At 32.2% G+C, this 21,008-nt stretch overlaps 1 protein-coding gene across 2 annotated transcripts in view; it reads right to left on the bottom strand.

Annotated features, from left to right (window-relative positions):
* The window catches only part of LOC118194920 (small glutamine-rich tetratricopeptide repeat-containing protein beta-like), a 111,062-nt gene that overhangs the window by 58,032 nt on the left and 32,022 nt on the right, over nt 1–21,008 (bottom strand). For both annotated transcript variants that reach the window (XM_035366133.2, XM_035366134.2), the window contains 5 exons: nt 18,839–18,954; nt 14,345–14,405; nt 6,628–6,727; nt 4,810–4,914; nt 4,582–4,726 (listed from right to left, as the gene is read on the bottom strand). In XM_035366133.2, coding sequence (XP_035222024.1) covers nt 4,582–4,726; nt 4,810–4,914; nt 6,628–6,727; nt 14,345–14,405; nt 18,839–18,954 — 527 coding nt within the window. The remainder of the gene's footprint in view (nt 1–4,581; nt 4,727–4,809; nt 4,915–6,627; nt 6,728–14,344; nt 14,406–18,838; nt 18,955–21,008) is intronic.

Here is a 21,008-nt window from a genome sequence, read left to right as displayed (position 1 = left end):
ATATTACGCACATGTGCACACGTATATTCGCAGCCATAAAAGTCTTACGTCAACGCGACGCATGCGCAGAAAGTTTGTAGCTTTGAGGTCCGAATTAACAACTTTTGACTGTATAAATAATGCCCAAATAAGAGCAAAACACCTGATTATCTCAAAATTAATTTTGGCTACAGTATCAGGTGCATGTCAAATTTGGTGATTTTGTTGTTAGATTATGATTTTATTTTAGTAATCTCACCTTCATTGTTCATGATCATGGCCAGTGTGCAATGCCATGTTCTATGTGAGGAATTTTCTGGTTTTTTTTAGAAGAAGCAGAATACAGTGCACAATGAAAAAACAACAATGCAAATATAATAAAAGGATTTCTTGGAAAAGGTAAAAGCTCAATGCTGAGGCTGTGCAATTCCTTGATTTTGTTATAAGTGAAAACAGATTGCCATGTACATGGGAAGAACAACAATGCTTTACTTTTTTAATGTGTCATTAAATCCTTATTTATTATCAAAATTTGTGTTTTAAATTAATAGTTTTGTTCTCTGGTATGTTGATGATATTTGACTACTTAACATATATATGATTAGTTTCGCGATATTTGTTTTTTAAAGGTCACAAAAACCGCCAACTTGCATTTGGTATGTTACTTTTATCTCAATTTTTAACAATTACTTCAGATTCCTGAATCTTGATATTCTTTGTCTGCATATTGCTAACATGCCCGCAAGTGAGCCCTCATAAACTTTATCTAAATAAAAAGTTACACATTGGAAACTGTCAAAAATACTAAATATTTTTAATGGCAAAAACTCAGCAGCATATTAAAGTATTAACCAAAACACTTTTCATATTTGGAACTTTATTACAGCATTTGCATTGCATTGTCGAATAATTTTTTAATCCCTAAACATACCAATCATTTCAAAAACACTTTTAAATTTTCATCTTTTATTATTGCTAAATTTTAACAATCACTTAGGGGGGGAAACTTATGGCAACAGCGAAATTATTTTTTAATAGAGGCAACTATAATATATGTAATCTTAACATCTTTCTTTAACAAAACCTTCGAGTATACTTATGAAGTTAATCAAAAACTTTTATTTTTTATCTAAGATTCATGTAAAAAATAAAACCCATTGTTATAATGACATTTTACAATGCTGCAAAGAAAAACACCACTAAAATATGCTCGACTCTCATATAAGGAGCTCTCGTATGTGAAGGCTCACTGCATGCAAATTTTATATGTTTGTGGCAGTGTGAAACATAGGTCAATGCACAAAGCCACACCACAGTCTTTACACATGTATCTGGACTTGCATGTCATATTTTCTTCCCTCGCATGCCACATACAATATTAAACATTCAGCACCATTATGTTGGGTTTTGTTTCTTCTCAGGGGTAGGAATCACTGAAGGAAAATGGCATCCATTAAGTTGTAATGGTGTTTCCTTTGTAGATGGAAGACCTGCTGCCTCAGGAGAAAATTCTTGTTTACAGTATGTTTCAACCATTTTCTGAAGAGCATCAAGAAGAAAATCAAGTGCACTTTTTTTTTTTTTTTTTTTTTTTTGAGGACGAATGCATTTCAAATCACAAGATCCATAACATGGAAAAAAATCTTTTTATAATACTTTTTCCCTCTTATGGTGCAAAAGATTGTTTGCAATATGTTGATCCACTTTATCCATACCTCATTGTATCGCTGTAATCGAATACAGCAACAGGCTTCACAACATCAAGGTTGTTCTTCCAGCAGGTCTGCATATTTGGATTGGGGAGAGCACACAAGATGCAGACATTCTTCTTATCTTTCCAACTTAAGTGCAAGTTTTGCTCTTTGGAAAACTGCAATATCTCCTTTCTTTAATTTCTTGCTGCGATACGACAGTGGCATATCTTTTCCTGCAGGCCGAACAGTGTCTGAGACATATCTGTTCTATTAGCAATCATCATGTCAGTAAGTAATAGTTATCTACAGCTAAGCAATAACCCACAGGAAGATGGAGTTTCATCAGTATCATAATTATTTACAATGACTGTGAAAGGTTCTGATAAGTCTATACCCAATCTCACACCTTCACCTTTATATATTATTAGGGACCAAACATACACAGTTGACAATTCACATAGTATGAATGAATGTCTTAATGCCAAATCTAGCTCACTTAAGAGGCAAATACTGAACTCATCCCAGTTGTTCTTTGTACATACGACTTTCATCAATTGGCAGATCTCTTTAAGGGGTACACACACTTCTGAATTTTTTGGATAAGTGATCTAGTAGTATATGGCATATTCAGTTTTAGTTTATGATGAGTTTTAACATCATATGTGCTGTTATCAGAAAAACATAGGTTTCTTTTAACAATCACAAATCTTTTAAATGGAAGGATTTCATTTCCTTCACCAACACATTTAATATGTAGGCCTTTTGAAAATCCTCTGCAACAACATCAAAATGCAATGAAAATATACATTTCATCCTTTGTTGTGTCCTTCCATTACAGTTTATGTGCATCTTTTGCATATTTGTTACTTTCAATCAACAAAATGTTTATGACATCATCATCAATAAGCTGACTAATAATAATAATACACAATATCATCAATACGTGAGTTATTTTTTATTAAAGGCTCATCTGTAAAAGGACAGCACGGTAAAGGAGATGGATGTGGTTTCAAAGTATCTATTTCACGCCACTGTTTTGCACTTACAATACGACACTTGAATTTGATAAACCACTTTCTAATCCCAAACTGTCATCTTTGTCACTACTTTGAGTCTTTAAAATTCACCATCATATTGTTTGCCTTCTTCTGCAATGTCTAATGTTGAGACATTCAGAAAAACATTTTCACGATGCATGCAAAATACATTAGAAATCTGTAAGCTTAAAATTAGGATCCCACCAATGACCAATCAAATTTCAAGAACAGAAACTTCACTTGCAAATTTTCTCTCTAGAATGCACTATGTTCTTGACTCAAGCCCAAGCATTACAGCACATTCTAGCACAAGCGGTGAAAAACATCAGAAACATGGGCAAAAAAAATTTGTACGATTCAACAGTAACGATGCACAAATATACTTGAGGTTTTTATTGGTCCAAAGGGGCTATGTCCCTGAAGGACTATTGTTTTCATTTTGCGATATTGCGTTGGTTCACTATAAATGTCCATTTCACTTTTCAAGCTGTTGCCACCAAATGTTAGGGTCCTGCATTATATTTGAAGAAATTAAATAATGAAAAATCTGCATAAATGTATATATATTTCTGGCATTGTGATAAAACAATGGTACATAGAGCCATCAAATTTTGAATGACGTAATCCTACTGCGAATATGGGCATGTGGAAGCCCACATTTGAAATTTGGAGTTTGTTTTATTATCGATTTCATATTTTGTAAATTTTTGATAATCAAACTCAAGGATTTCAAAGCGAGAAATGGCAACATTGTACGGAAAAAACATTTTTATCTCCGGTGCGTAAGACTGCATAGCGGAAATTCTAAATATTTGCTCAATTTAAAACTATTTTGCAATATTGCTCTTGAACTGAATCTATGGTTTAAGTGCAAAGAACGTGATATTCATTTAATAAATAAAGGTAACAGACAAAATGTTAATAAAATGACCCCCTTGGACATAATTTAAAATCTAAAACCTTTCAGATTTCTATTTTTTTGTTTTAAGTTTTTATTTATTTTTTAAATTAAAACTTATACTCGAGCTATATATAAACTTATACTCGAATATATTCGAGCTTCTACATTAAGGGATGAAACTATGGAATTTTAGGAATTTCACAATAGATATTTTATCAGCTACTGGTGTTCATTTCTTTCGTACATCAAAATTAATCTAACATATAAAAATTACATCAAAATTAAATTATCAACAGATATAAAAACAGCACAATAATCTCTCTGTATAATAAGGGATAAAGCCTAAGGAAAAATTATCAAAATTAATTAGATAGTAATAAGTGTGCTGTGTACATCATGAAGACGTATCAATGTTTAAGAAAGAAGAAAAAGATTTAAGAGACTTTCATGTTTAAAATTAACAAAAAGACATGAAATAAATTAACTGATACATATTTTTAATGCAACCTAATATTATTTGTAAAGCTTTAAAATTAGTTGTAACATGCACTCAGATACAATATAGCACAAAGATGGATTGTAGTGTTCAAGGGTTTTCAAGAACAATAAATGTGTTTACCTGAGATGAAATGAGATAGAAACAAGATCATCTAATAACATGTATTAGTAATGTTTGATTCAATCATGATAGGCACATAACAAAAGCCACCAATTTAGCTGCCTTCAACAATACTGAGTACTGAGATTTTCTATTAGTTGTAGTTGATATACAAAGTCTTAAATATGACAATATCCTTTTTTGAAAATTTACATTTTTCTATAATCACCACAAAAACTAAATTTTGCATGCTGTATTCAGTAAAAACAGTTCTTTTGTAAGGTTAGTGAACTTCTGCTAAGCTTAAGATGACTCTACATAACATTATACTAAATTCTTACCAGAAATAAATGATAAATTTCCAGTACTCACTATAGGCGTATTTGATGGTTTTTCCTTTTTCTCAAGAGCTATTTTGAGATTACTACGATAACTTTCATTGCTTGGATCAATTTCTACTGCTTTTCTAAATGCATTTATAGCTTGATCATGTTGCTCAAGACTTGCATAGGCCAAACTACAATATATAAGTTGTATTAACACAGTGTTTTAAATGATATACTATTAATAAATAAAATTTTAACATACAAAAAGGCTGACCCCATTCTTCCATACGCCTTTGCATATTTTGGATCAAGTTCAATAGCCTTTTCACAGTCTTTAATAGCATTCTGGAATTCATTTAATTTGCTATATGCAGCAGCTCTGAAAAGAGAAAATCAGAGATATTTGGTTTTCTTGCCTTTATTAAATGATTTGGAAGAGAAAACTATTTAATACACATTACTACAAACTTATAAACTCCAAAACAAGCAGAATGTGTTATCAGTTAGCTTGCGAACTAGATTTTTATAATATTAAAAATGTGTAGGTAATAACCAATTGTTAATTTTTGATTAACCATTTAAATGGAATTAATTACATTCGACTTAAAATCCACAACTAACTAAAAATTGAAAATACCCCTTATACATTATACATATATTTAATTAGAAATTTTCATTTTTATTACTCAAGCAGAAATATCATTTATTCTACTAATATATTACCGAAGCAAGTGTTTTAAATCACAAATAATCATACAATAAATAATACTATAAACTATATTTTTATGAGGTTTTCGGAATGATTTCTAAAAAGGGAGAGAAGGAATGAAATTCTAGATAGAGACAAAACATCTATACAAGAATATACTCATAAACAAAATTATTCATAATTCATTTATAAATTATGAATGTAAAGATTTATAAGTACCACACTTCTGAAGTTAGTAATTCTTATTCGATAATCTTTTTCATAACTTAGTTCTTCATTTGTATGCTCGCTTACTTTTCCAATGAGAATGGCTCTGAGAGTTTCCTTATCTAAATTTGGTAGAAATACATCCCTCCTTTAAAAAAAACTTCCATAAGTTGCATCTGAAATAGTCCCCCCCCATGGCAGAATTTGAAAACACTGCATTTAAAAGCGACTTTGAATGGTCAAAAACTGAAACTGGAAAGTCGTGTTCAATTAAATAGCATTCAGGTTTCATTATATCTGTTTCTTCTTTATGAAAAAGTTTTGACATTTTTTCAATTTTCAATTTTATAGCATTAAAATCTTTACTTGCCGCCTACTGTCACCTCTTATGCAATAATCAACTGAAAAGTCTTTGCTTCATACAGTACAAACTGCTTGACTTACAGATGCTTTAATGCATGACAGTCTGTGGCAGACACTCATACTGCCTCCCAGAATGTTCTCCCTCAAAACTGGAGTGTCAGCTTAACAATTAGTAAAGTTCAGCAATACCTTAATCACATATGATACTACAGCAGTGCTGACCTAGCTTTTACCTGTATAAGCGGAATATGAGTCTAATTTCTGGTTTAATAATTTTAGCCTCTTATTCTGGGTCAGCTAATTCACAAATATATAAAAAATGTCTCCTTGCTATACATTAACCGAATGGGACCTAGCAGAGGCCTTCACTATAGGATGCTTGATTAGAAATGTATAAGGGTTGGAATTCACATATCTATGACTAGCTACTCTTCAAAACAAGCAAGATAATTTAACATATGATCCATGATCCAACAAGTATTTCACCAATCTTAAGATGAATAATAAGTTGGTTTTGGTCTGTAAACCATGTCCTTTGCCTCTCTCTCATAAAATCGATGGTTTTTTGGTATTTTCCATATTTCATAGATTTCAAGGAACTTTCCCTGAAACTAGAGAGAATCCACAGTAGTTGGAGTCTATGCAAATTCAATAATTTTATGACAAAAGTCCTAACAGTACATGCAATGAAAATTCCAAAATTTTAAAAAAAAGGTCAGTTTTAAAAAATTTAACAATGAATTAACAAAAATTTTAAAAATTTTGTTCCTACCATAACATACAGTAATAAAAGAATAATCAACTATTTTGTACCTGTTTCCATAATATATAGCATTTTGACTGTCTAACTCAATAGCAGCAGTGTAGTACTTAACTGCTTCATGAAATCTATTACTTTTCATTAGATCATTTCCTGTAAAGAAGGCAAAAATAGCAAATACATTTAGGTTTTACAAAATGGCATAAAATCTAAGATGTCTTCAATACTTTCAACAGCATTTTTAAAAATAAAAAAGAATCAAACAAAATAACTTTTAAATACATCCAAAATGAAATAATGGATAATGAAGTGGATTCCTATTAAACTAACATCGATTATGAAAATAGAAAAACGGGAAATTCAAACTTAAGATTTCATACATTAAGCATCTTTATATTATGCTCAAATAATGGATGTGAATCATCCCATCCACCATCTAATACCACTGTGGCCTCAAAAGTGAGAATAAATTTAATATAAAACATTATCATTCAATCTGGCATCTAAGATCCCAATGCCTACTTTTTCAATTACACATAGTTCAAATTCTAAAATATTTCCAGAATCAAAATACATGAAAGTTTGGCAGGCTAATAATGGCAATGAAATTAAGAACCTTTTCCTAAGGAAGACAGCCTTGAAATGACTCCAGATAAATTGGCTCATAATCATATTACACAAAAGCATGGTTTCAAAACTTTTTCCATGTCCCAAAGCCCTAAATACCTTTAATAAGTTTTTGCACTGCCTAAAGCAGTTTCTAAAAAGAAAACAAGTTACATATTTTGATTATAAAAAATTAAACACAGATATAAGAAATATTACGAAAACATGTGCATAAATCTTTCAAAAAATTGACATTTTTATTCCTATTCATTACATAAGGCTAAACTAATAGCACTTTGTTCCTAAAACCAATTCCCACATCTGCTTGAGCATCCAAGCGACTTCTAAATTATGTTCTGATTTGACAAAAGAACACTAAATTCAGACTTGCTGGCAAATATGATGAGCATAGTGTCTTTACACAAAATTTTGGGAACATATTCATAACAATATAGTTTCAAAGTACTGCTTTCAAAAACTGCACTTCAAGAATATTATTTCTGTGCAGATTTGAATGATCTTCCTACAGTTCATCATCTAACATATTATCCAAATTGAAAGAGTATGAATTTATAACTCACATTTTCAATGTTTATCTCTTTCTTTAAAATACCCATCTGTGATAATATTTCTCTCACAATTTGTTTACATTGCTCCCTTGGATTCAGGTCATTAATAAGAGGAAAAATAAATACTCAAATATGCTAATATTTGGTTGAATTCTTATGATTCTACTTCTCCAAAGAGATAATAATCTCATTCCTTTAGAAAAACTTTTACTTCTCACAGTTCAAAAAAGAGCTTCAAAGCAATACCACAACAGCCAGCAGACTTCCATATGAAAAACCAAAACCAAATGTTCCTTTCCATATTCTTCACAAAACAACTTAAAGAGCCAGTGGTTTTCATCATAACCCCTAATCTAGTTGATGGTCTCCACTAAACAGTCAAGAAGTTTTTTTTTATTATTATTATTTTAGGAGGTGATGTTTTTTATGCCAGAGCATATTACAGGGTTGCCACTCAAACAGGACAATGAAATTCCCTGACTTTTCCAGGTTTTCCAGGTGTGTTTCAAGAAAATTCCAGTCTATCCGTAATGTACGTTGGCTGTGCTAAGACGTAAATTAATTATGGTATTACTTGTATTGTGTAGCAAATTCACTTAATTATTCAATAAATCCCAGGAGGACATTTATTCTTAATTATTCTTCGTATACTTTGTTTGATAATTTTGTTTAGTTTTCCACTTAAGAAACTTAATAAAATTTAAGATATATATATTGGATAACAAATGTATGTTTTATTTAATTATTACTCATGATCATCACCAGTTCAACACGAGGCTAATCCGGTCCTTATAAATCACAACGCAATGCTAAATAGTTAGGTTAGATTTTAGGTAAATTTAATTTGCGTGAAGTATGTTCTTAAAACCTTAACACTTGAAAACACAAATATAATTATAATAGTTGTTGTTTTCTCCACTGAAGATTGAGATTAGAATCTTCCCAATCTGGAATAAAATAAGGCTTTTTTTGCAGACATTCTGCAGCTAAACGAAAGAAAGAAATCTATTTTAATAAATTGAGGTATTTTATATTTATTTTGCAGCATACATAAGGAAAAAATATGTGCATTAAATTTCGTGATGGTATGTCATCATACTGCTACAATTAATTTCAGGATTATGCCAGAGAAAATTTCCTGAAATTTGGAAATATTATTTACTAATAATAAATAAATTTAGAGGGAAGAAGCAACATTAAATTATATGAATAACTTAAAAATAATTACTTAAAAATTGAATTAGAATAATCATCTATATTTTAGCGAATATAGTTATATTACATGGCTCTAGATGACTGATTACTATTTTTTTATTTTACTGCAAAATGGCAAGGTATTTATTAAAAAGAAAAAAAAAAGGGTTAAAAAAGATTTTGCGGTAAAATTCTAGTATACGGTAAGGCTTTGGCACGATTTTGAAAATTGTCGCCAAGACCAAAATGACCCGTTTACTGCGCATCAAGATGTCGCCAAATCCCATTATTATTCTAACCAAAGAATGTCTACGTAAAGAAGAAAAGGTTCCATACAAGTAAAATGCTATTACGCCGCTAGAATGCGGAGGGAAAATTTGCCAAGGGATTTGGCGACGGAACCTGGCGGTCAGAATTTCCCTCTCCACGATGTGTACAGGAAACTGAGAAACACGTGTTAAGAAGAAACGCTCTTTGACAAAAAGAAAACTACGAAAATCCGTTTTTAAATTATTGCGAAAAATCCAAGAAGAAACGTTTTATCAAAGGACGTTTCTTCTTGGATTTTTCGCAATAATTCTAAAAAAGGATTTTCGTAGTTCCCCCCCCCCTGAAAATAACTAATCCATGAATTAATTTACTTATGTCAAAAAATATTTCCTTTTCCTTTAGAGTTTAACCACTTGCGCTAAGACTAAACTTCACGGTTTGCGGTGCCGTGCGCTGCAATATAACAAGCGGTAAAGTGTCTCATTTACGCCGCTCCGCATCTGCGAGTGCAATCCAGAGCTGTAACTCGAGAAATAAACAATCTCGTTGTTAGGCGACATGTGCACCACGTTATTTTCATTTTTGCGATAAATGCTTATCGACGTGGTGTTCATGTCGCTCGCGGTTTGAGACAAAAGCATCTTGACGTGCGTGGCACGTCTTTTTAGCGCAAGTGGTTTAAGAAATTTTAAACAATATTCATTTTATGAACTCTTGATAACGTGACCTTCGAAACCGGTTTCGAGCTTTGGTGACAGATACATCAGACATGCACAGCTGTTTCCCTCTATGATGGAACAGAGCCACAGCCACGTCTGTTGCAGAGAGGTTTTCCTTCTTTACAATACATATTCTTTGATTCTAATCTCCATAATACCGTATACTAGGATTAAACCCATTTTGTTTTATACGAGAACAGGTACTTTCTTTAGTTCATGCACTGCACATGCGATTCTCGAGAATACTGGAAACCAAAAGTTGCGGGAAAGTTGCTTTGCCTTTCTGAAAGACAATCAAACTGGAGCTGCGAAAATTGGCTCTATGCCAGCTACCCGAATGACACTCACGTGATACATAATTCGCCAAAAAAGTTACCTCTTCCGACGTTGGCGCAAAAATCGCTTTTTTTGGCGGGATCATTGTATGAACTTCCCTGACTTTTCCAGATTTTGACAAAAATACTTAAATTCCCTGACTTTTCCCTGAATATTTTGGTCAATTTTCGAATTCCCCGACTTTTCCCGGTTCTCCCGGTTTTCCAGGTAGCATGGCAACCCTAATATTAATGAAGGAATCAGTGCATACCTTGTATATGCTGAATCTGTTTCACTGCAGAAAATCCTGATTTATTTCCTAATATAGCAGGGCAACTTCAGTACACATGGAACCAATAATATTGACATCCAAATCATACTTATCAAAGAAGTCCTTCATATACTGAAAGATAACTTTCCCTTTTGGAGTTGTTTTCATGTTTCCACAGAGCAGAAAACTTGTCCATTATGGCAACTTCACAACCATACCTCACCAATGTAATAACTTCATGGACATACCTCACAAATGTAATAAGTTGACTACACTCTGCAACATCAGTTGTTTCGTCCAACTAGAGTTCTAATATCAAAATTCTACACCTACAGTGCATCTCATATTTCTGGATAACATGTGAGCACATTTTGCAATATGAAACATTAATATTTCAGGATATTGAAAATAAATTCATAAAATGTATACTAAAAAATGAACTACTAATAACACAAAAAGAAAACTTAAAATATATATATCAAGAATACAGTTGACACTTGCAGAGAGGACCTCAAGTAAATAGATTTTGTAATGAAATGGCCGTGTGGAAATGGTACATTCAGGTGGTACGGGGTGTTGTCGAGCAGTATGCAAAAGCACTCTGCTTACATAAATCAGCCTCCCCTTCAGAATATCCAACATTATATAAACAGGAATGTGGACCTTGCTAACATGCATTTTATCTATTGTAGCTACAGACAGAAACAAAGCAGTTGCTCAAAGGATGTACTCAGGAATTGTTTTCTGTATCTCCTTTGAGTAGCTGCTACATTTTGGGCAAAGCCTAATAGATAAGATATATGTCAGCAAGGTTTCTATTCATGTAGCTAAACATACTGCTTAAAAAAATTTGCAAAATGAGTGATAATTCATACCACCACAATGCTTTTGCCTATTGCTCAACAGTGCCCTGTACCACTTCAATATGGCATTTCTGCAATTTTTATTACACCCAAAACACAGGACACACTTTTCCATAACAGAGTATAGGAACTGTTAATAATTATAAAAATTCTGTAAAAGTTGCCATGCTGATTTGTTACAGAAATGACTGCAAACTAGGAAAAGAATATTTATTTAATAGGTAATTCATGTCCTTTTTTTACTATAGTCAACTCAAATTCAACAGAGTATATAAACAGTAAAAGTAATCTTAAGTAAACTATAAAAAACTATTTCCAAAATATTATTGACTACAAATGTCAAAATGGAATATGCCCTAGTTTGCAATGATCAGCACGATCATACACAGAGTAAATTTCACAATGCTATATATCAGGTGTAAATGAAAAGGTCACGTCATGAAAGTTTGTAATTCTAAAATACCGATTAAAAAAAACTACTCACAATTCAAAGGACAATAACATCCATGAAGCAACTTCAGATTTTAGTAGTAATGCAGAGTATGCTATAAATTCTATGAATAAACAATGTGTTTTATTTCATAGAGAAAAGGCAACAATATTTACTGAAGGAGAAATATGTTATAAAAGCTAATTCTGAAACATTATATTCAATAACACTCGAACCTGTTTTTGTGTGGGTGCCCCCCCCCAGTACATAAAAACTATAATCAATTTGGAACATAACTGATGAAGACATCATTAAAAATATAATAAATAACCAATCAAAAAAGGAGCTTCAATCTTGTACATCTGGATACCAAGACATATACAAGTGTCTAGTGAAACAACAGTCGCAAAAACTGATCACCACCTACATGGTAGCGAAAATAGTCAACTCTAAATGAGTGTGAGGTAGTATTTTCAAGCAATGAAAGCAATTTTCAATCAGTTTACCACAAAAACGTTCACGTATTGTCAAACTACAAAGGATAATGGTTACACATTTTGAAAAGTTTTGTATGTGTAAAATAAGTACATATGTAAATAAAATATTTTAAAATGTTTGCATACGTATTTCCTAAATCAGACTCTAAAAGGTCTGGAGAGATTCCAAGTAGCTGCCGAGCCTTGCATCTTGATTTCAGTTAAAAAGGCAGTTTCTAGTAATTTCGTAAGGTTTTGAGTCATTTCCTACGTGAGAGTTTTTTTATGCAGTCCCTATTCACCGTAGAAAAAAAATTTTAATTGTGCTGGGAAAACTATTTTTATAGCTACTTGTGAAGTTTTGTGCAATATTGTTCATCCAATCCCTATCCACCGCACAAAAACAAGTTTGAGTGTATTTCTTAGGATAGCTTCACAAATTATTTCCTAAGTAAATAACAGGTCTTTTTACCAGTTTGGTAAGGTAAAATTACTTTATAGAGATATTTAATTCCACTAAAACATTTATGCATATGGTAGGACATGTTAAATGTGATCCCATTTGTCCACAACAATTTTGGTAACATCAACCACATGATAACATTGAACAATGAGAAAAAAGAATATCCTTCAAAATATCAATGGAACTTAATATAACTAGAAACATAAATGCTTACTTTTACAGCCTTTTAAATAGGAAAAAGGCATTAGTGGATTGTCTGTTACACAATAACTCATTTATGAAGAGTTCATAAAGTTCCGGGAAAACATTTCATTGATGCTGTGCAATACTCATGAAGAGTTCATAAAGTTCCTGGAAATCATTTGATTGATGCTGCCTCCCAAAGCTAAACATTCAGATGGCATCTCTCATTTTTTGAACATCTGTATACAGTTCAAAATTTTTGTTTGTTGTTTTATTTTCTGTGTTACATTTGAAATGATCAGTTTTTCATGCTTTTCAACATTCACTTTCAGCATATTTCACACTTTTCAGCATTCACATATAATGTTCTTCATATTTAATTCTTTTTGAAACTTCATTTCTGGGAATGCCTATTTTTATATTTTTCACTTCGAAATTTTTCATTGAAATATTATATTTCAGCTGCTTTATATTTTCTTCCTACATTTAGCTACTTAAAGCACTTTCTCTATTTCTTGTGCATACTTTAATTCTCTATACATTGTATACATATTCCATTTTTAGCTTTCCACAAATATATTTTGAAAATTTTGCTTTCAGATAAAATAAATTAATTTTCACATCTAAAAATTCCTCCTGGTTATACAAGGAAATCAATAATGATTTATAAGAATTTTATGTGGAACATATTTTACCCTGATCAGTAAGTCTGTAAGGATTTTAAGTTTTACTAATGTTTATTTTATTTTAAAACTTTACTGTCCCCTCGTTTTCCACTTCCGGCCAGAATAAACATGGTTAACTTTAATATTCAAATTGAGCTTGCAAACTGTTAAGTATTTAAGTTGTGGCTTTTAACCAAGAAAGAGAGAGACTTTTCACTACCTTATCTCACGCACGCTTTTCAGTCAGTTGCTGTCTGCCTTTAAGGCCAGAAATTTATTCCTCTTGATACTGAAGACATATTGTAGTTTTCCCGCATTCTGCGTACTACAAACATAAAGATTAAAAGGAAAAGCTTAGCGTTACTAATGCATAAAGATTAAAAGGAAAATCTTAGCACTACTAATCCTTGTAAAGCAGTTGAGTTTAGTTCTTATTTAAATTTAGTTAGATTGTAGTTCTTATTTTTTACGTTTCAAACCGTAAGTACTGGTCTTTGTATCCGGAAGTGCGGGAGCAGCTGTAAACTGTGAAAAATAAAGGGTAGTTAAACCCTTTCAAGGGGTTGTATCTTCTACATTTTCAGCAACATAGTTTTTAGTAAACTCCCTGTTCTTACTCAGGACTCCAACATGTTTGCCAAAGTGATTAGAAGAAACAGTAGTCCCGATAAGTCGAAGGAACTTTATACTTGGCCTAGTGTTGCTTAATTTGATTATTTCATAAAAAGTAAAAACTTTTGATTTACCAAGATTTTTCATTGCTTCTGCTTTATTTCCTGAATGTTCACTACTTGTTTCTTCTTCTGCCTGAAATATAAAAATATAAAGAATATTATATTAAATTAAAGTCATCTAAAATATTAGGTAAGTTTGTGGAGATTTGCACTATTAAACACTCTTCTACAAATAATAATAATACAAAAATAATACAAAAATACAAATACAAAAACCTTCCATATTTCTCAAGACTTTAATATAATTTTGGAAAACAAATCAACATTTCATTATTTTTGGCTACTTTGAATACTAAATGAAGAAACAAATGAATCAGCTACATCTCTGTACTTATTTACTAAAATGCTAGCCTTTTACATATTTTGAATATTTTTGTTTATACCTTTTATGTTAAATAGGCATTTGACAGCTTTCCTAATATACTCATAAACAGGGTACAATTGCAACTATTTGAAACTTAATAATTCAAATTTTTTAAGAAGTCAAACATAATGATATGTGCTGAAAATTAAACTTTCCTCAGCAAGGCGAATTTTTATAACCTGAAGTATTTGATAATTAAAACAGTTTTTGAATGAAGCCAAAATTACTTTCTCTCCATAAGCATGAATTAGGCCTCATGCAAACTGTTACTTGCCTTTCTATACTGACCCACACAAACTTAATACAACTCAGCTCCCACAAATGTGCAGGCCAGTCAGCTGAATAAATTATTCCAGTCTTCCTTTAGAGTATGGACTTATCAATGGCATAACAGTAAGATTACTGAACACTGTAGTTCAAAACTGGGTTCAAAGCACACTGAGCAGGCTGCCTGTAAGAAGCTTTTGTGGTTTTGCCCATATGTAACATGAATATGAGCCAATTTCTCCTGCAAATCCTTCATAAAAGCATCATACATATTGTTTTGCCCCAATCAAACAACCTAACCTATAGCAAAATTTAGAGCTTACATGTTTTTCAACAAAGGAATATAGGCTGCAGTTCACCTTCCCATAACATCTTAGACCCATTCGGTGATGCTAAGTTCTGGAGAGCAAGCATAGCAGTCAATTCAATGAATATTCTCAACCTGCAAGAAATTCTCAACCATTGTCATTCGATGAGGCATATTATTATCATCCATAAAAAATGCTTTAACAATGGCATCACATGAGCTAACACTTTACTGTATATATAACCCCTTTCACACTAGATGAACTGACATTTAGAATCCTAAGGCAGATTGAAGTGATTTGCCCTAGCGAACACCCATTGTTACATTGTTCAATTTCAGCGATTCTGGCACTAATGCCAATGCTTTTTACAGTGCTCTATGACTGGAATGAAATGCACACAATTAATTGCCCTTTGAGTATAAATATGTGATTCAAATGACAAAACTTATCATGACAGAATATCTTTATTCCTATGCTATACACAGGTGACATACAAGTTGGCTGGTTGTGTAGTATTAATTGCATAAAAGGCAATCTCCAACAGTTCACCTGGAATATATTCCAGTCATCTGCCACACTGACCAAAGCCTCTGTTGCAGCACAAGGTATCTTCATTCTTACGATGCAACAAATGTGACTTCCAAGCTGACTGGCTGCGTAGTAATGATTGCATTTAGCAATTACTATTATACATTGATCTGCTTGTAATCACAAAGGGAGGGCAATCTTCTACAGTGCATATATAACAGGACCATAATCCTGTCATCAGAAACTAGCTAAAGCTTAAACATGAGAGTTTGTGCTATTCAAATACTATGTTCGTGATTCTGAGCCTTCTTCAAACTTTTCTATAAAACTTCTCTGAAAATCAACAAGGCAAGATCTTTGAGATATGACGGAAATAACATGTTTCAAATTTTGGCCAAATATGGTTCACTGGTAGTGCTAATTCACATTTTACCTGCCTTTGAGCTATCGTGTGACCCCTAAATATAAAAATAGAAAATGTCCATTTTCATTAGCTTTCTGTTACAAGTATTTCAATTGTAAATATGACAACAAATAAGTCTGTTGGATTCCACAGGGGTAACTTAGCATGATGTTCATCCTGAAATATTACGCACACATGTATGTGTGATTAATATGGGCTGCTGAAGGGAAATGACACCTTTCTGTTCACTAATATATATACATTTTGGCTAATGAAAATCTGTCTCGTTCTAGTTATCTGTAGTTAGAGTACAAATAAACTTCTTTTGTAGAGTCAAATAAATACTTAAACGACATCTCGTCAACCCCAGATATATCTTGTACACTGAAGAAATTTCCAAAGACTTTATTACTTAATCAAAAAAGCTTTTATAACCCTCTCAAGGTTATGGACTAAAAATTTCATATAGATGGGTGGCTTTCATATTCATTACACTTGAAAATTTCTGCCAGCTTTTAATGTATCCAACTTCAGGTTGGATGTATATTGGAAGAAGAGGAATCAAGGTACAAAGTGAGAGAGTTGTTTTTTTTAATTAGAATCAAGAAAATAACCATTTATTCATGACATTCTGAGGAACTCTGAAATTTCAAAACCTGTAATGCTCGAACGGTTAATAGTTTATCAAATTTACAATCCATGCTTTCAAATAAAGTTAAATAAAGTTATTAAATCATATACACTTTACTTAGATCACAGGTTGTTTATTTACTTGTAGGTATTTACATAAAGCCAAACACCACAGGTGAATTTGTGTTTAGTATGAAGACTGCAGTTATTTACAGCTCTGAAATTAGTGCTTTTTTTTTTTTTTTCAACTCACTAACAAATGAAGGAAATATTAAAGTCGTGATTTTTTATACTGAATTGCCAAAATGTCATTCCATAAAGTTGTACTTCTTAAAATGATTTAATTTTATGGAAATGCATAATGAAAAACTGCAAGCACAATGTTAGAATAAAGGATGGTGAATTAGTGCACTTCAATTTTTTTTACGTAAAAACAGATTGCTGTACACATGCTGAGAACAGAAGGTGACTGCATAAAGTAAAAGGTCACAGAGGATTTATCCCACCACCAAATTAAGCAAGCCACATTTTTTTAAGTTTCTTTACTTTCTAATAAACAATGCTGACATAAAAATGCGAGATTATTTTTAATTTAGCTGGTTTAGCCTGCATACTGAATGCTTTTGATTTCTAAAAAATATATTCATCAGTTTTTCATCACATCAAGGCTCTTTTAATGTTATTTTTTCTCTGCCAATAAATTGTCATCTGCCAGTTCTATGACTTTTTTTCTCAATACACAATACTAATCAATAAAAATAATTTTTTTTTCAATATAATACTTAAGACATTTAAAATACTATCTTGATATGTTAATAAAACATTAATCATCCTTCCCAGAGTTCTACTAAATGTTTTATTAATTTAATGTGATTTAAAGACAAAAGGATCTTGTTTCATAATTCTGAAATCTAATTCGACTGTCAGTAAAAATTAATTTACATGTTACATTGGATTTAAAGTACAACAAAATTTAAATGACAATTTTTAATGTCAAAAGGAAACATCCTCAGAAATTGAAAATTAACAATTACCTAAATTTTCATGTAAAAACATGCAGTAGTAGCTCCCAGTAAGAGACACCCACCAGACATTCTGTCCTTTATATAGATGTGTCCCTTATCAACCCTTTGCAGCACAGTGCGTACGGTCTGGACACACCTAAAAATTTCCTTCTGTGCGCAAAGAAAACTTGAATGAAAAAGGATTTAAAGGTTACTATAGGTTACTCTGAACCTTCTTTATTTATAGTAGATGGCAGCTCAACACAAACCAATCCATATATTTTAGCCATGTTTAGTTTTTTAAGACCCTCATTTTTTAAAGAAATCATCCAGTTTTTTTTAGGGTATAAAAAGAATTGTTTGAAAAGAAATTTCTATGTTATTTTTTGTGGCTGTATGCTAATCCCCTTATTCTATATTAGTTTTAAATTTTTACCTTGAAATCTTGCTTAAAATCAGACGGCGAACCCTAGGTGTGTCCAGACCAGGCTCACCGATAATCTAGGACAACTAAGAGTCTGTATTCTTTTTTTCTCTGCATCTCATTAGTCAGTTCATTGACAACAATGCTCGTTTCAGCACTCTTTTCGAAGCTCACACCCACAGAATTAAAACGATAAGTGCTATCTTCACAAAATTTTACTTGTGTACTCCTCTAGGCCTAATTAGAATGCCTACCTTTTTATCAAAACTCCGACTTAAAAAGGTAGTGTGCTGGAAAGGGTTGAGAGGTAAACACGTGCCTAATTCAAAGGAACCGGGACTTAAACAGAAGTGTCCCTTGTTTGGAGATGTCTCTTACACAAAGTACTACTGTAACTACAAATTGCATTATTGAGAAATAAGAACACTCTGTTAGTGCACAATAAAGAAACACTGATGTTTGTTGCAAATTTAATCATCAGAAAAATATTACAAAATTCAAAATTTATACAGTATCAGCTATGTAAATTATACATGTGAACACACAAACATGATGTGATGATAAAATATAATATTCACCTCGGACGTAGGGACAGACTTGAGGAAAATTTCTTCCAATGAAGGACAAGTCAATGCAAGTAAATCAGAGTCTTTGTCACCAATATCATATGCAGTTTGTAAGCACTGAACAGCAACTAAAAAACAGAGTAAATTATTATTAAAAAGCAAACCCAAAAGATTTTAAAACTGGCACAAAAGATTTTAATCTTTGGGATGTATAAAATTTTTTTAACTAAGGGAACATACCACATACATTCTTAAAAGTAAGACTCATAGGCAAGCAACATTCGTATACGTACATTAGACACAGCCAAACCACGGCTTTCATGCAGCATGTGCAAGCCATGGTTGCATGTGGCTTACATGCAGCCACGGCTCTTTGGCCCCTTAAATAAAACAAATTTCTATCTTGAAATAAAATTCCAATTTAAACAGAAATCACGCTATGGAATGATTTAGTATTCAGTATTTGTTTCTTAAAATTATATTTATGTACAATAATTTTAAACATTTTCCACTAGCACATCATTTCTGTGAATTAATATAGTGACACTACTACATTTAGAACACATACAGGTTATCAGGAAAGACAAAGGCCTACAATACAGAGCATACTCTTGGTAATACCGACACATCCGCACCAGTATCAATTATATATTTTATTTTTGAAGAGGGATATACGATTCACCTGGTGGTCACTATTCTAGCCATAAAGCGATCACCCTATTTGTTTCCCTTTTGGAGAAAAGAACACGAAAGCTGACATTTCCTTGTTTGTTCTCCAAAATTTACATGATAAAAGTAAAGCTCGTTTATTCACCCTTTATAGCAATTAGTACGTCTGCGTGACCTACTATGCCGGTACGAATTCAAAAACAGAGTTGCCAACTCTCGCAATTTAGGCGGGAGACTCCGGAATTCCAATTGTTCTCCTACCAACCTGATTTACAATATATTTCTCCCAATTTTAATGACTTTCCTTCTACAGTCAAAAGTCATTAATCCGGACTCGTCGGGACTTTGGCGATTCCGGATTATCGATTTTTCCGGATTATAGATCATGAGTTTAAATCTCGTAAGATGGCATGCAGAAATTCTATAATTAAAAATATGAAACCTTAATTTATGAAATAAAGAACAATTATGATCTAAAGGGTATCAAAAGTTACAAAAAAAGCTTAGTTTACTTTATTAAACATTTCTTTCAATGTAAGTTGTTTAAGTTGCTTCGTTTTATGTGATAATACTTTCTCTTTAATTCTATAAACAGACATAATTTCTTGTTCGAAAGTTCCGCTGTTCAAGTCCCGTAATTGCTGTGCCGAGGATACCGACTAACTTGTCAATTGAAATTTTTTCGTTTTCACTAACCTCTCTGTCACCTTCTTCATGTCTTTACCCATTTTTTGCAGCAATTCCACTTTTTGTTTGATGGACATCAAAACATACTTTCGTTTTGTAGACCCTTTGGGAGCTCCAGCATCGGAAATTCTATTTGACATAATAGAAAGTTCTTCAAGTTTACTTTTATAAAATTGCTCTTACAGTCTGCAAGAAATAATAAACCGGATCCAATTCGAAGATTAAAGAAAAATGCAATCATCAACATTAAATGAAATAGATAATTAGATAATTTTAACTCATACTATCCGTTGTACATAAAACGTGCACGCGAAAACGTATTCTGCACTTGCGCACACACATATGCGCAGTCGTAAAGGTCTTACGCATAAATGCCTATGCGCATGTGCCAATGCGGCGCATGCACAGAAAGTTTTTAGCTTTGAGGTCCGGATTATGGTAGTCCGAATTAACGACTTTTGACTGTATTATGTCCTCAAGGGAACACTTGCGATATGTACCTTTTGTCATTACGATATTTCAATTTCGCACAGTGGAAGTGCCGATGTTCTCAAATACGTGCTCAGACAAAAATCTAAGGACAACATGAGTTCCATTAAAAAAAAACGAAAAATCCAATTTTTCTGGGGAAACAAAGGACCAAAAAGTTATTAATGTAGAATGCCTGTTCTCTGCCTTTTTACTGGAGCACAAACCTGCCACTGAATGCTTCCGATCAACCTTTATTTACAAAATTTTTTCCTGATAGCAAATTCACTCAGAAATACTCAAGTGCAATGACCAAGACGGCTGCATTAGTTAAGGAAATGGATATAAAAAATAAATC

The sequence above is a fragment of the Stegodyphus dumicola genome, chromosome X1 (genome assembly GCF_044657685.1).
Source record: "Stegodyphus dumicola isolate Sdum_Otavi_A_Nest chromosome X1, ASM4465768v1".
Lineage (NCBI taxonomy): Eukaryota > Metazoa > Arthropoda > Arachnida > Araneae > Eresidae > Stegodyphus > Stegodyphus dumicola.
Note: the sequence above shows the minus strand (reverse complement) of the source record. Positions and strands in the feature narration are given on the sequence as shown.